Consider the following 15,525-nt stretch of genomic DNA (forward strand, 5'->3'; position numbering starts at 1 on the left):
TTTCCCACAAACCCCTCCGCGCCGCCCGGCTCGCAGAAACCTGCCGGGCCGGTCGCGGACCACTGCGCAAGCGCGGCACCACGTCACGTGCCCTCCCAGGGCTCAGCGGAGCTGGCAGGAGGGGCCTTGCCAGCTTCCGCCGCCGCGTCGCTTCGGGGCTCGAACGGCGGGTTCGTGCTGCCTCTGCCGCCGCCGCGGGGCACCCGGGGGTCGCGGGGCCAAGCGAGGGGCGCGCGGCAGCGTGGCCATGGGACTGCGCCGACCCCGGTGACAGTAGGGAGCCCAGCGGCCCGGGCCCTGAGCGCGTCTCCTCCGGGGGGCCTCGCCCTCTTGCTCGCAGGGCCGGGGCTCCTGCTGCCGTTGCTGGCGCTGCTGCTGGCGGCGGCGGCGGCGGCCAGGATCATGTCGGGCCGCCGCTGCGCCGGCGGGGGCGCGGCCTGCGCGGGCGCGGCGGCCGAGGCTGTGGAGCCGGCTGCCCGCGAGCTGTTCGAGGCGTGCCGCAACGGGGACGTGGAGCGAGTCAAGAGGCTAGTGACCCCCGAGAAGGTGAACAGCCGCGACACGGCGGGCAGGAAATCCACCCCGCTCCACTTCGCCGCAGGTAACCGGGACCAGTGCCTCCTCGCCTCGCCCCACCTGCGCACCCGGGCTCTCAGGCCTGAAAGCAGGCACGGTGGTCCTCTGCTTTTCCTCGTAGGACTCGGGTGCTGGTCGTCTCGCTCTCGCCGATTGGGGACCGAGGCGAGGACTTGGGGCTAGGGGGCGAGCGTGTCCCACTCCCTGGAATTTTTTTTTTTTTTTTTTGCTTTGTTTTGTATCAACAATACCTGTACCAACTTCCGGTCTTGCTACTCTCAAAGACTTCCAGACACAAGAAAGAGTAGGGGACCTAGTAGACTTTGTGATTTGAAAGGCCAGTGATCTTCCAAAATCTGTCGTTCTTGCAAGTTCCACTACAGCTCTTCCTTTGTAAAATGTGACGATGTAATTCAGGAGGAGTAGCTTAATTAGCCGTTGACACGTTAGTGTTAATGGGTTTATCAGGGTCGTCAATCATTAGCAAGTTTCTGGAGAGGCTAGAACTGGAAATAGTCAAGTTTGGGAAACCTGAGATCTGACTTGGGCTGGGTGCGGGTGGGTAGTGGCTGCTACATTAACACTCAAAAGTTGGGGTGGACAGTGGTAGGATGAGGGAAAAGATGGTACAGGAACTTGAACTTGCATCTAGAACTGAAGTTGGGACTAACCTCGCCTCATTCTGAGTTTAGATTGTTTGAATTACTTTTACTTAATTATTTACTAGGTTGGCTTTATAAGTGTACTAGGTTTAATTGAAGAATTTAAAAGAACTAGAAATGAGACACTCAGTTTATTTCCATAAAGCATTTAAACTTTTCACTTCGAGGAGAGGTTATATATCCTCAAGTGAGCCATGCATGATTGAAAATGGGAGTGGGTTCTCATACTTAGGATAATCTTGTTTTTTTTTTTTTATTTTGTATTACATGGTTGTTTAAAACAATTTTGAAAAAAGCAGAAGGATGAGTTTTAAAGCATTCCCTTCTTTTAGAGTAGGCATGATGAGCGAGAAAGAGTGTAAGAAAAATTTCCTTGTTCACAGATAATTGCTTTTACTTGATTTGTTTGCTTTAACTTGCCCTGTTTTAAAATCTAAATACTACTAAGAGGTAATGCTTTCTATATCAGGTACAACTTTGTTGGGTTCCTATTGGGGAGCCTTTTTAAGAGGAAGGTATGGTGGGAGAACTAGAAACAGCCTTTGGGCAGCAGAAAGGAAAGGGGGAAAGCCACTGAAGTCAGATCTCACCTGTTTGCCATTTTGCCTAAAATTTTAGTCTTTTCTCAGCTAATTTGGGTTGTCTCATTTGGCCATGTAGTCAACATTTAAGCAACTGATTTGGCAAACTCATAACCAACTGATAAGTAATCCAAAGGGTAGTGTTACTTAGATTCTGTTCACTTGATCTGTGGGATAAAAATAACCAAGCAAGATCTTAGTTGCTACCTTTCAAGAATCTGGTGTATTAATGAGTTCATGTCTGAAAATAGTAGTATTTAGAGATTATGGGATTAGCTTTTCTTATTGACCTTGTTCCTCCCCCACAATCCCACCCTCGGTTCTGTCCCAACATTTCGAAGTACTTTTTTACATAGATTTCATGTGACTCAGACTGAAGTAAAAAAACTTGTTTTAGGAACCAATCTATCTCACTATTTACCCAAATTATCTGGTACAGGTCATATGACTAAGAATTTAAGGTACAAAGGGAGAATAATAAAATAAAAATTGTGAATGGTGTACATTAAATCAGAGCATTAAAAATAAAAGCCCTGCATTTAAACCCAGGCATATGAGAAACTTATTTAAAAATTAGTTTTGTAAATTCAATCTGAGTTATTAATGAGAAAATATGTTTTTTGTTTTTAAGTTTATATTTATTTTGAGAGAGAGAGAGAGAAAGAGCGTAAACAGGGTAGGGACAGAGAGAATCTCAAGCAGGCTTCGTGCTAGATCCCATCAACCATGAGACTGTGACCTGTGCCGAACATTAAGAGTTGGACACTTGGGGCGCCTGGGTGGCGCAGTCGGTTAAGCGTCCGACTTCAGCCAGGTCACGATCTCGCGGTCCGTGAGTTCGAGCCCCGCGTCAGGCTCTGGGCTGATGGCTCGGAGCCTGGAGCCTGTTTCCGATTCTGTGTCTCCCTCTCTCTCTGCCCCTCCCCCGTTCATGCTCTGTCTCTCTCTGTCCCAAAAATAAATAAAAAACGTTGAAAAAAAAAAGAGTTGGACACTTAATTGAGCTGCCCAGACACCCCAGAACCTGTTTTAATTTTTAAATAAATGCATTTAGCTGCATTTACTCTTACATATGGAAAATACATTTAATAATCTCTTGTAGATAGCTGTCAGTCATGTTGATATGCATGTAAACACGCCGTTGGAAGCTCATTGTAGGTGTGGGGACTATGTAACTGCCTGACCAAGTAGTTTCTTGTGTTTGTACATTATAGAGTAAGGTACAAAGGGGAAAAATGTTTTGTTTTGTTTTGTTTTCAGTAGGCTTCGTGCCCAACACAGAGCCCAATGAGGGGCTTGAACTCACAACCCTAAGATCAGGACCTGAGCTGAGATCATGAGCTGGAATTATGTGTAGCTTAATCAACTGAACTATCCAGGAACGCAGAAAAAAATATATATATATACTTTTAAGCCAATTAAAGGGGGAAGGGGACATGTTTTTGTCTTTCTGTTTTGATGTCCAGGGAATAGGAATGAGAGATCTCTGCAGACCAAGGAAATGAATCATGATAGAAGAACAGTTTAGAAAAATTTGGTATGGCTCAGTCGGTTAAGGGTCTAAAATATTTAGCTATAAAGAATAAATTGCTAACCCCAAAGAAGTTAAGTTCTTCTGTTAATGAAAAATAACATAAATAGGAACTTTTTTCCTATTAGGTGCTTTTTATTATTAAACTAGATTGCATTTCCTCTAGATAAATACTCTTTAAGAAGCCATTTCTTATGAGAAAAATTGTTTCCTCTTCAGTCCCCCACCACACACACAGGATATGAATGATTTTTTTGTAATGCATCACAAAACTTGTAGCGGCAAGTTGATGGTAGGGAGACTGCAGCTCTAATTTTGCTAAAAGCAATAACACCTGAAATTCTTGACAGTGTAATCCCCTAGAAAACAGCAGTTTTCAGTAAAGGAGATTGGTTCTCTGAATTTATTTCTGAAAGATGAAGAAGAGGGACAGAAACTTTAGGAAAAAGCCATGTTGTTGTCTGTCACAGCCAAAGAAGTACATAGCGTGCTGTAGAATCTTAGGATGGGGTTGGGGGTGGGGATAGAATTCCATGACTTCGGTCTTTGGGGTGTGCGGAGAGGTATCATTCAGTAGAGAAATATGTAAAATCATTTATTAGGTTTAAAGAATTCAGGTATAGAAATGGTGGGAAGAGATGAGGTACATAGTTGTATGTTATTGGAGAATGACAAGTTGAAAAGAGCTTGCATTGTGGAGTTCTAGCTAAACAAGGTGTCACTTGTTCTGCAGTTGTGTGCTACTCAGCCATCTACATTGGACTAGTCAGACTCAGTTTCAGTTCTTATATTCAATGGAGTGAATTGCAAAGGGTTGTTTGTTTTATTTTTTTGGTTCAGTTTGGTTTTTTATTCAGAGGAGGGTAGTAGAATTAGAGCATCTGGAAATTATTATAAAAGCAACAGATACAAAAACTAGAGTTACTTTAGGGATGAAAGAAGACTAAGGTTAGACAGTGTTAGACAGAATGTTACTGTCTTCACATATGTAGAAGACAAGTAGAAGAGTGAAATGGATATTGGATATGACTTAAGTGGCTTGGGCAATCAAAACCGGGGCCAGTAGGTGAAAGGTTACAAGGAGTCAGACTGACTTTAACAATCTGTTTAACTGTGGAATTGGCTGCAAGTGTCCAAACAGTGGTTGGATTGGCATCTTTCAGAAATGTGGGAAGGATTCCTGCATACAGGTGGGCAACTGGACCAACAGGTCAGAATCTGGATTGGTATAAGAAAGTGGAATGTTTACCCCCAATTGAAGGTTTTAACAGCTCAGCTACCAAAGATATAATAGCTTTTGTGATTGCCATTCATATCCTTTCCCAAAACGGTGCTGTTGAAGACCTCCAAAAACATTTCAATAGCATTTCCTATTCTTGGCTGTAGGCCAATACCATAATTATGGGAGATACACAAGATATACCCATATTCCTTACCTAGGACTAGAATTTTTTTTAAGTTTTTTATTTTTGAGAGACAGAGAGAGAGTGAGTGTGAGCAGGGGAGGGGCAGAGAGAGAGGGAGACACAGAATCTGAAGCAGGCTCCAGGCTCTGAGCAGGGCCTAATGTGGGGCTCGAACTCATGAACTGTGAGATCATGACCTGAGCTAAAGTCGGATGCTCAAACCGACTGAGCCACCCAGGCGCCTCTAGGACTAGAATTATAGATTGTTTCCAGCATTGGTTTTTGCTGTGGGAGATGATTAAATCCTATATCAGTAAAAAACCCGAATCTGAAATAAAGACCAGTCTATATAAGAATTCAGGGAACCCCTGGGTGGCTCAGTTGGTTGTGTGCAACTCTTGATTTTGGCTCAAGTCACGATCTCACAGTTCATGCAATCAAGCCCCACATCAAGTTCCTTGATGGCAGTGTGGAGCCTGTTTGGGATTCTCTTTGAAATTAATAAATAAACATTTTTTAAAAAGAATTTAGAATCTTTGGGGCACCTGGTTGGCTCAGTCAGTTAAACATCCAACTTTGATTTTTGGCTCAGGTCATGATCCCAGAGTTGTGGAATCAAGTCCAGCTTAAGATATTCATTCTCTCTCTCTCTCTCCCTCTCCCCCCCCCCCAATAAAACAAACAAAAAAAACCACTTTAGAATCCTTTCTTGACTTACCAGATCTCCCAGTATATTCTCAAGACTTGAGCTGTACTTCTTTCTTCAGATCTTGCTAGACTTAGAGATTGACTTCAATAAACAATAGTTTGGAGTACTTGTTTCAGTACTTCCCCATTCAGATTATCAGGATTTGATCAACCCAAAGGCTATGGCATTCTTTTCCAAGTTTCTCCTAGTCTGACCAGAGAGGTAGTATATCTGTCCTAAGTTGAGCTAGGCAAAGCGTTTTTCCCTGTATTCTTCATTCTAAAATATATGTGGAAAATATGTTTCCGGATGTTAGTAAAGTTAATAGTAAATGAGAGGTTTAAAATGATATTCCTCAGAAAAATTTGGTAAGAGTCCTGGCTATATAAGTCAAAGCTGAAGGCCGCTTGATTATACATTCCCAACTCTCAGACCACAAGAGCCTTCTCAGTTTCATGGCCTTGTTGACATTTTCTGTTTCTGAGCTTTTCCTTCTGGCAAAGTCCTACAAGAGACCAGCCTACCTTTAGACTAGCAGGACACAGGGACAGCATTATCATTTTGTATTGGACTGGTTATATCGATGGCCCATCCCACCTTCGGACTGTAAAAGGAAGGAGAGGTGGTGGCTTTTGGTGAATATTCCTAAGCATCCAAATTGATTTCTGTTGTGACTTCCACAATACTGTGGAAAACCATTCCAAAAACTTTGGAAGCCATTCACTGAAAGCATATTTTAGTATGGGAGCAAAATAAGATACTGTTAACAATACAGTAGTATTAAGAATACTGCTCTGACAAGAGTTGGCAATAGTTCCGAGACTGATAGCACCTAGATAGTGGTGAAATTTGGCAAGAAAGAAACTGAATAGATTTCTTAATAGCCACAAATCATCAACTCCATACTCTCTGTGAGGGTCATTTGCTTACTGTTCCGACAAAATATTAAACATTGCACTAAACAGATGTTTATTAAGTCCTGTTTTATGCCAGATACTGGCTTTGGCCAGTGAACAGAAATGAACAGGATACAATACCTACCATTAAGTGACACAGTTTATTGATCAGTAAATTCACTTTACAAATAAGTCTGCTTTGTTTCACTGTCAGTGCTTTTTAGTGAATTCAAGCTCAAGTATGATTTCATCAGTATTTTCTTTCTTTCTTTCTTTCTTTCTTTCTTTCTTTCTTTCTTTCTTTCTTTCTTTCTTTCTTTTTTTAATGTTTATTTGTTTTGAGAGGGAGGGAGTAGGGAGAGAATCCCAATCCAGCACAGAGCCTGACACAAGGTTGGAACTCATGAACCGTGAGATCATGACCTGAGCCAAAATCAAGAATTGGACGCTTAACCAATTCAGCCACCCAGGCGCCCCTGATTTCATCAGTGTTCTCGAATGTAGAGTAGTGTTTGAAGATGAGTGCCGTCCCATAATTATCAAATAGACTGCATTGTATCCAGTGTATCCTGAGCAGCCATGACTGCCAATGAGATCCTTGGGATTTAGAGATTGGCACTAACTCTAAGGATATACCTTCTCAGGTTTTACCTGGCCAGTGAGAGCATTATCAAAATATATCCTATATATCCTGAAATGCTTTTTTTGTTTATTTGTTTGTTTTTAAAGAACTGAGTACTTAACAGAAGACTTTGAACTGTTTTTGAGACCATATGAATGAAGATTTCATCAAGGATTAGCCCTCAGAGTTCGGGAAGCATCTTAAATCTAAAGGTTTTGCCAAACTCCCAACAATAAAATGTTTAGAATTTGAAATAGCTACCTACTGACCCCCCTCTAATCCCCCCCCCCCCCAAACCAAGGAAGTGGCTTCAGGCATTCAAAAGCTGAGAGTCCTCATCTACTCTTTTAGGATAGCAACATGATCTCTACTCACATAGTATAGTCATTACAATGTGACTTGTAAAAAGTGCCTATATCTGCTGTCAGCCTCCTGACAGGTTTTAGTCATCCTAATGGCTAGAGAATCACGTTAATACAAAGTTACTGAACAGTCATCTGTGTCTTGGACTGTTGGTAACTGTGTAGGTATAATAACTTGACCCATTCCACCCCTGTTTCTTCCCCAGCTAAAACTTCAGTTTTAGTATTTAGTCATACATGTCAGTATTGAGTCTCTTTAACTGGTTTTAAGCAACCTTCTTCAATTCCCAAATGATATTTTAATAGAAGGCTACTACTTGACTTCAGCTAGATCACCAGTCCTTTGGGATAGATACCTTCATAATTGACACAATATCTTGTAATAATTACATGTTCAACTAAAGCTGTTTCTTTTTTGAGAAGTTAGCCTGTGAATTACCATTTTGATTACTTCAGATGTGCTGATTACCATTGAAGAAATAGTGATCCTCCTTCTAAAAGTGGGCACATCAAGTAGCGTTCCCTAAGAAGAGATACTTTGACTAATTTTTCTTTGTTCTGATTCCTTTTCTCTTACTCTCCAGTTTAAGAATTCTTTTATAAAAGGGGCGCCTGGGTGGCTCAGTCGGTTGGGCGACCAACTTCGGCTCAGGTCGTGATCTCGCGGTCCGTGAGTTCGAGCCCCGCATCGAGCTCTGTGCTGACAGCTCGGAGCCTGGAGCCTGTTTCGGATTCTGTGTCTCCCTCTCTCTCTGACCTTCCCCCATTCATGCTCTGTCTCTCTCTGTCTCTAAAATGAATAAACATTAAAAAAAAAAAATTAAATAAAGTTTAAAAAAAAAAGAATTCTTTTATAAAAGCATTTCCTCCAGGTGGGTGCTGAATGGCTGGGAAAGCAGAACTATTAATTGGGGCAACTGTGGATGGCTTACTTGGAGAGGACAGTAAGATCAACAACGCTCAGGCAGAGATAAGGAAGATGAAAGTCAGAACATAGTGGCAAGATATTTGGCCTTTTCCTCCTTAAAATTTTCCCTCTTGGGTTCTGCAGTGCCATCTATTCTTAATTTTACTTCTTAGGCTCCTTTTCTCATAGTAATTCAGCAAATATCAACAAATTGCTGTGTGCCACACAGTGTGAAGGACACTGGGAAAGTAATAATAAACTAAAAGACATGGCTCCTGCCTTTTATGGAACTTAAGAGTCCAGAAGATGAGTAAATGGTAAATCCAGATTTTAGTAAGTGTCAGAGGTTATTGCCATGAACAACCAAGAAAAAAAAAAAAATCTCCATTTCTCCGCAGGTTGCGTTCTACTAGAGAAAAGGGGGAGACCAAATAAAGAATGTTAAGATAGAAAGTAACACTGGTGGGTAGAATGGACTCCTTTAGATAGGATGGTCAGGGATGGCCTCCTTAAGGTGGTGATATTTGAACAGAATAGACACTAGGAGGGATGAATAGTGAGTGACGGCTACCGTGCGTAGTGAGAAATGCAGAGAACAAGGGAGGAGCAGTCCAAGCAGAAGGGCAGCATGTACCAAGTCCCTGAAGTAATGTTGGCACACTTGAAACAGAAAAAAAGCTGGATCATAGCTCAGAAAGCATAGAGTGGTGTGAAATGTACTTAAGAGAAGTAGGTAAGAGCCAGTTTTCATGCAACAGGCCTTGCAGGACACAGCACAGTGATTAAATTTTATTCTGTGAGCATCAGTGGGAAGCCAGTGAGCTTTTTTTTTTTCCCCAATTACTCAAACTTTTATTATATTTCAGGAACAGAAGTAATCAAGAATTTAAATGTAGTACATTTAGCCAGTGAACTATTCTAAAGTATCACTGATGATATAATGATAATGTAATATTGGTACATATTTAAATAATTTAGGTAAATTTAAGTAACTTACTAATGATGATTTTATTTTGTTTTTTAAGTTTATTTTTGGGAGAGAGAGAGAGCACAAGTGGGGAAGGGGCACAGAGGGAGAGGGAGAAAGACAGACAGAACCTGAACCGGGCTCCAGGCTCCAGGCTCCAGGCTCCAGGCTCCAGGCTCCAGGCTCCAGGCTCCAGGCTCCAGGCTCTAGGCTCTGAGCTGTCAGCCCAGAGCCCGGTGCAGGGCTCGAAACCACAAACCATGAGATCATGACCTGAGCTGAAGTCAACCAACTGAACCACCCAGGTGCTCCGATGATGATTGTTTTCAAAAGGTCCCTTGGGACAGAAGTAGAGTGAGGGGCCCAATTAGACTGTTGTAATAATACAGGCTGGAGACAATAGTGATTGGGTCAGGGCAGGGTGATTGGAAATGAAGAGAAGTTCCGGAACATGTTGAGTTTAAGATGCCTTTAGAATATCCAGGTAGAGATATGTCCAGTAAATTGTCTGTAATTCAAGTGAAAAGTCTAGCTACACTGGAGATTTAAATTTGGAGGTTATGTATGTAGTTGGTACTTAATGCTGTAGGAGTAGATGAGATCACCTAGGAAGGGAAAAGAGGATAGAAAACTGAATCTTGAGGAATGCTGACATTTAGAAATTGGGTGGAGGAAGCAAGAAGGCCTCAGCTAGATAGGACTGTCCAAGACTTGAACTCCTCTTCTGCCAGAGACCTGTTTTGTCTGTAGCCTTCCTCATCTGAGTTGATGCCAGCTCCACCCCTCTGTTTCTCAGTTCAAAAACCTTAACATCATCCACGACTCCTCTCTCTCTCTCACCTTTTTACCCCTACCCTCACCCCACATCCAATCCATGAAGAAACTATACTGCTTCTACCTTCAGAGTACCCAGAATATGCCCTAATTACTCTCACAATTGCCACCAGATTCTTAGAGTGGTCCTCAAGCCTGTCTTTCTGGCCCTCATTAATTCTGACCTCATCTCCTACTTCGCTACAGCTTTCTCACTCAGCTCCAGTCACTCTGGCCTTACTGTTGGCTGTTCTTTCAAGTCTTTGATCAAATGTTACCATCACAGCAATACCTATGGTTATAGCAGCGCTTTTGATAACAGCCCAATTATGAAAAGAGCCTAAAAGTCCATCAACTGACGAATGGATAAAGAAGATGTAGTGTGTGAAATATTACTCAGCGATCAAAAAGAATGAAATCTTGCCATTTGTAACAATGTGGGTGAAACTAGAGTGTATTATGCTAAGCAAAATAAGTCAGAGACAAATGATTTCACTCGTGGAATTTAAGAAGTAAAACAGATGAACATAGGGAAAGGAAAGCAAAACAAGATAAAAACAGGGAGACAAACCATAGAACAAACTGAGAGTTGGCGGAGGGGTGTTGGGTGGAGGGATGGGCTAAATGGGTGATGGGCATTAAGGAGGGCAGTTGTTGGCACCTGGATCACTCATTTGGTTAAGTGTCTGACTTTGGCTCAGGTTATGATCTCACTGTTTGTGAGTTTGAGCCCCGTGTCCAGCTGTATGCTGATAGGTTGGAGCCTGCTTCAGATTCTGTGTCTCCCTCTCTCTCTGCCCCTCCCCTGTGTGCTCATGCGTGCGCGCTCTCTCTCTCGTGCTCTCTCTCGTGCTCTCTCTCTCTCTCTCTTTCAAAAATAAACATTAAAAATTTTTTTAAGTAAAAGGAGGGCACTTGTTGGAATGAGCACTAGGTGTTCTATGTAAGTGATGCATCACTAAATTTTATTCCTGAAATCATCATTGCACTATATGTTAACTAACTTGGATTTTAATTAGAACAGCAAAGGGGCGCCTGGGTGGCTCAGTTGGTTAAGGGTCTGACTTCAGTACAGGTTATGATCTCACAGTTCAGGAGTTCAAACCCTGCATTCAGCTCTGTGCTGACAGCTCCAAGCTTAGAGTCTGCTTCAGATGCTCTGTCCCCCTCTGTGTGCCCCTCTCCCACTTGCTTACTCATGCACGCGCGCTCTCTCTCTCTCTCTCTCTCTCTCTCTCTCTCTCAAAAATAAATGTTAAGAAAAAATTTTTAAAGAAATAAACCAAGAACAACACTGCCTATGATGACCTCCTTGTTCAACTTTACAACCCATCTCCTTACACACACCCTGATCACTTCTTATTCTGCTTTTGTTCTCATTACCTTCTAACATAATTATTTTTTGCATTTATTGCTCATCTCTCCCACCTCCACAGAATAGAAGTTCCTCACAGGCAGGGATTTGGTCTCTCATTCACTAGCATGTCCCAGGCACCAAAAAAAATGTCTCTCATATAGTAGATATTCCCTAATCATTTGTTGAATGAATGGATGAGACAGGAGGAAAACCAGTAGTGTGTGATGAAATGGAAGTTTTGGAGACACTATTTCAGGAAGGAAGGGAGTAGTCAGTTGCCAAATGTTGTTGAGAGGTCTAGTCAAATGAAAACAGACATATATCCCTTGGATTTGGTAACATGGAGATTTTAAGTAACCTTGATGAAAGCAGTTGTAAAGAAGCAGCAGAAGCCAGATTGGATTTGGAAGAGGAGTGAATAAGAGAAAGAATTGATGGCAGCCTCTAGAGATTTGATTATGAAGTGGAGCAGAAAAACGGAAATTTGAATTTAGGGAGAATATTTTGTATAAAATGGAAGATACAGAACATGTTTACATACTGTCAGGAATGATCTAGTAGAGAGGGAGGTATTGTTGGGAGTGGGGAGAGAACAAAGACTTTGAGAAGGGACTAAAGTACAAGATGAAAAGGGATTGATCTTTGATAGAAAGTACACTTCAACACAACAGAAAACCAGCTTCAGATGCAATTTTGACGGTCACAGCTCCAGCTCATACCAGTTTCCTGAGTTCAAGATTTGCGGAGCTTTCTACTTGGCATTCATTCCACAGGCACCTCAAACTAAGCATTTCCAAATCCAAATGATCTTATCCCATGAAACCTGTTTCTCAAAGATCTGACGGCCACCCCTTTCTTCTCCTCTTTCCCCAGAGTAAAGAAGTTACCAGGTGCTTTCTTGTCTCTTTAGTTACTCCTGTGTACAGTAGAAAAAATTAGAACCAATTTATCCCCGAGAAAGGACCTACAGGTCTCCAGCTGTTGATGGCTTGACTTACGATTGTACTATTTTACAATGGTGCAAAAGCGGTATGTCAGTAGAATCCATAGTTCGAATTTTGAATTTTGATCTTGTGCTGGGCTGGCACCGTGCAATACATGTTGGTGATTCTGGGCAGAGGCATTGAGCTGCAGCTCCCAGTCAGCCTGTGATCCTGTAATGACAAGGGTAAACAACCGATACACTTAAAACCATTCTGTTACTCACTTTCAGTATAGTGTTCAGTAAATTATATGAGATACCCAACACTTTATTATAAAATAGGCTTTCTGTTAGATTTTGCCCAACTTTAAGCTAATACGTAAGTATTCTAAGCATGTTTAAGGTGGGCTAGGCTAAGTTGTGATTGATGTTCAGTGGGTTAGGTGTATTTAGTGCATTTTGGACATACAGTATTTTCAACTAAATGGGTTTATCAGGATATAACCCCATTGTAAGTTGAGGAAGATTTGTAGTTAAATTATGGTACTTCCAGCAGATAAATTAGGTAATGATAGGAGTTGATTTCTGGGATATTACTAGAGTTTTTAAAGGAGGATGCGAAACTCTTTTTGCTGTTTTTAAATACTAGTAGGTATTTGTCCTTCAGTAAGCACTTTTATGTTGTAGCAGTATATTTATGCTGTTTCTAAGAGGAGGCTTGGTAATATAGGAGTAATTTCCTTTGGGTCTTTGTGAGGGCTTTTCAAGGAGGATTCAACCTGAATTGTATTATTAAATTGAATTCAGTTAATTTGCAACTCTGTGAGTGCCAGTTATGTACCAGGTGTTGGGTATTTTTGCAGTGATCATGAATTTTATAAGATTTCATTAGGAATTGTAAGCTCACAGAGATACATGCACCCTCCTCTCCTCCCTGTTCATTGCGGCATTATTTACAATAGTCAAGACCTGAAGCAACCTAAGTGTCAATTGATGGATGAAGGAAATGTGGTATATGTATATTTAATGGAATATTATTCACCCATAAGAATGAAATCTTGCCATTTGTAACATGGATTGACCTTGAGGGCATTATGTAAGTAAAAGAAAGAAATACTGTGTGATCTCACTTATGTATGAAAGCTTACCCCCCCACACCCCCCCCCCCCAAAAAAAACCCCTCCTAGAACAGATTGGTAGTTGTCAGAAGTGGGAGGTGAAGGGGTGGGTGAATCAGTGAAGGTGGTCCAAAGATAAAAGCTTCCAGTTACATAATAAATAAGTCCTGGGGATGTAATGTACAGTATGCTGACTATTTTAATCACTGTATATTTGAAAGTTGCTAAGAGAGTAGATCTTAAAAGTTCTCATCATAAGAAAAGGAAATTTGTAATTATGTGTGCTGATGGATGTTAACTAGACTTAACGTGCTGTTCATTTGACAGTATATAAAAATGCTGGATTACTATGTTGTACACTTGAAACTAATACATTATTTGTGAGTTGTGTCTCAATTTTTTTTTTTAAAGGCAAAAGATTCCACTAAAACCTGCCTGAAAACAGTTTTAAAAACAGTATTCCATAAGACAAAGTCCAGATGCCACCTTAGCATGACATAAAAGATTTTTCCTCATCTGGTTATCTGCCTAATTGGCATTCTCTGTCTTATCGTGAATGATTTGCTTTTTCATGCTTCCGTGTCTGTGTACATTTTGTCTCTTCTGCTTGGACTGCAGTGTTCTACCCTTGCTCAGATCCTTCCCACCCACCTCTCCTCTCCTCATTTTCTTCATGATCCCTTGAAGAAAAATCCCTTGATTTTTCTGTAAGTCTTCAATTCAGATTTCACTGGAATCTCCTTGGGTAGTCCTTCCTATTCTCTGCTTTTCCCCCAATTTAGGTGTTCCTTTCTTTGGACTTTAGTAACATTTTTGGTATACCTCTGTTATGGCAGTTGTATTGAAATGATTGCCTTTTTTTGTTTTTCCACATCTTAAATTGTGAGCTCTTTGAGAATAGGGAGAATCAGAGATAGGAAGATACTTATCTTTGTGACATGGAGCCTAGCAATATTAAAACAAAGAATCCAGTTAATCTTTCCAACCATCTAATTCTTACATCGGCTGCAACTAGGCCAGCCCCAGGCATACACCTTAAAAAGATTCTACTGCTGCTTTTTTTTTTTTTTTTAAGTTTATTTATTTTGAGAGAGAGTGCAAGCAGGGGAGAGGCAGAGAAATAAGGAGAATCTCAAGCAGGATCCACACTGTCACCTCAGCCCATACAGGGCTCGAACTCCTCAAACCCTAAAACCATGACCTGAGCTGAAATCAGGAGTTGGACACTTAACCGACTGAGACACCCAGGCACCCCACTACTGCTGCTTTCTCATTCAGCTCCCACTCTGGTTTTAGAAAAACTGTATTCAGGGTTGGTGGTTTTGAGAATATTCGGGTAAGGGTCATCTGGGTGGCTCAGTCAGTTGAGCATCTTCAGCTCAGGTCATGATCTTGTGGTTCATTAGTTCAAGCCCCGTGTTGGCCTTATTGCTGTCAGCCTTTCAGCGTTGAGCCTGCTCTGGATCCTCTGTCCCCCTCTCTCTGCCCCTCTCCTACTTGCACTTCCCCAAAAATAATTTAAAAAATTTTTTTTAGCAAAAAAGAATATTGGGGTAAAACTTTAGATGAGTGAGAAGGGGCTTCTGTCTCTCCTAGCACTCAGGTATAACCTCCCCATCTGCTTTAACATATGCCTGAAATTCTTCCCATTTCATTTTGTTTTAGCTGTAAAAAAGGTTTTTAGCGTTGTTATGTGAGAATGGTTAAGAGATTGAAATTCATTAGTACTGATTCTGTAAACCAGTATAAATGAGTTGTCAGACTTTTTTCTCTTGTTTGATATGGGGCCAGTTACAGCAGACCTGTGGAACATGGTTTTCTGAAGGAGGTCTCCTACCTAGAAAGAGGTTGCTTGTGTTGTGCACGTGACAACGTAGGGGCTCCTTTGAAGACACCTGATGTCACACTGTTGCCCAAGATCGCTTCTATTTTCATTGCATAGACTAACTGTAAGCAGATATTTTTTGTGTTGCTATCTCATAGTCCCTAATTTAGTGGAACCATTTTTTTTGAGATAGATGTGGGAAAGAGATTCTAGCAAGAGTTATATACTTTGAATATCTGAAAATGTATGCACGCTAAATATGCAGAACTCCATATTTGCAATTAGAAATGCC

The 15,525-nt window shown here is 41.5% G+C and overlaps 1 protein-coding gene across 2 annotated transcripts in view; it reads left to right on the plus strand.

The window, feature by feature from the left end:
* Window positions 1-105: 105 nt before the first annotated feature.
* Window positions 106-15,525, plus strand: part of TNKS2 (tankyrase 2) — a 67,643-nt gene continuing 52,223 nt past the window's right edge. Inside the window, exon 1 of one of the 2 annotated variants that reach the window (XM_019445071.2) lies at window positions 106-601. In XM_019445071.2, the coding sequence (XP_019300616.1) occupies window positions 403-601 (199 nt within the window). In that variant the 5' untranslated portion in view covers window positions 106-402. The remainder of the gene's footprint in view (window positions 602-15,525) is intronic. The other variant, XM_019445072.2, reaches the window with a different exon arrangement.

This window comes from Panthera pardus, unplaced genomic scaffold (assembly GCF_024362965.1).
Source record: "Panthera pardus isolate Hobbes unplaced genomic scaffold, ASM2436296v1 HiC_scaffold_22, whole genome shotgun sequence".
NCBI lineage: Eukaryota > Metazoa > Chordata > Mammalia > Carnivora > Felidae > Panthera > Panthera pardus.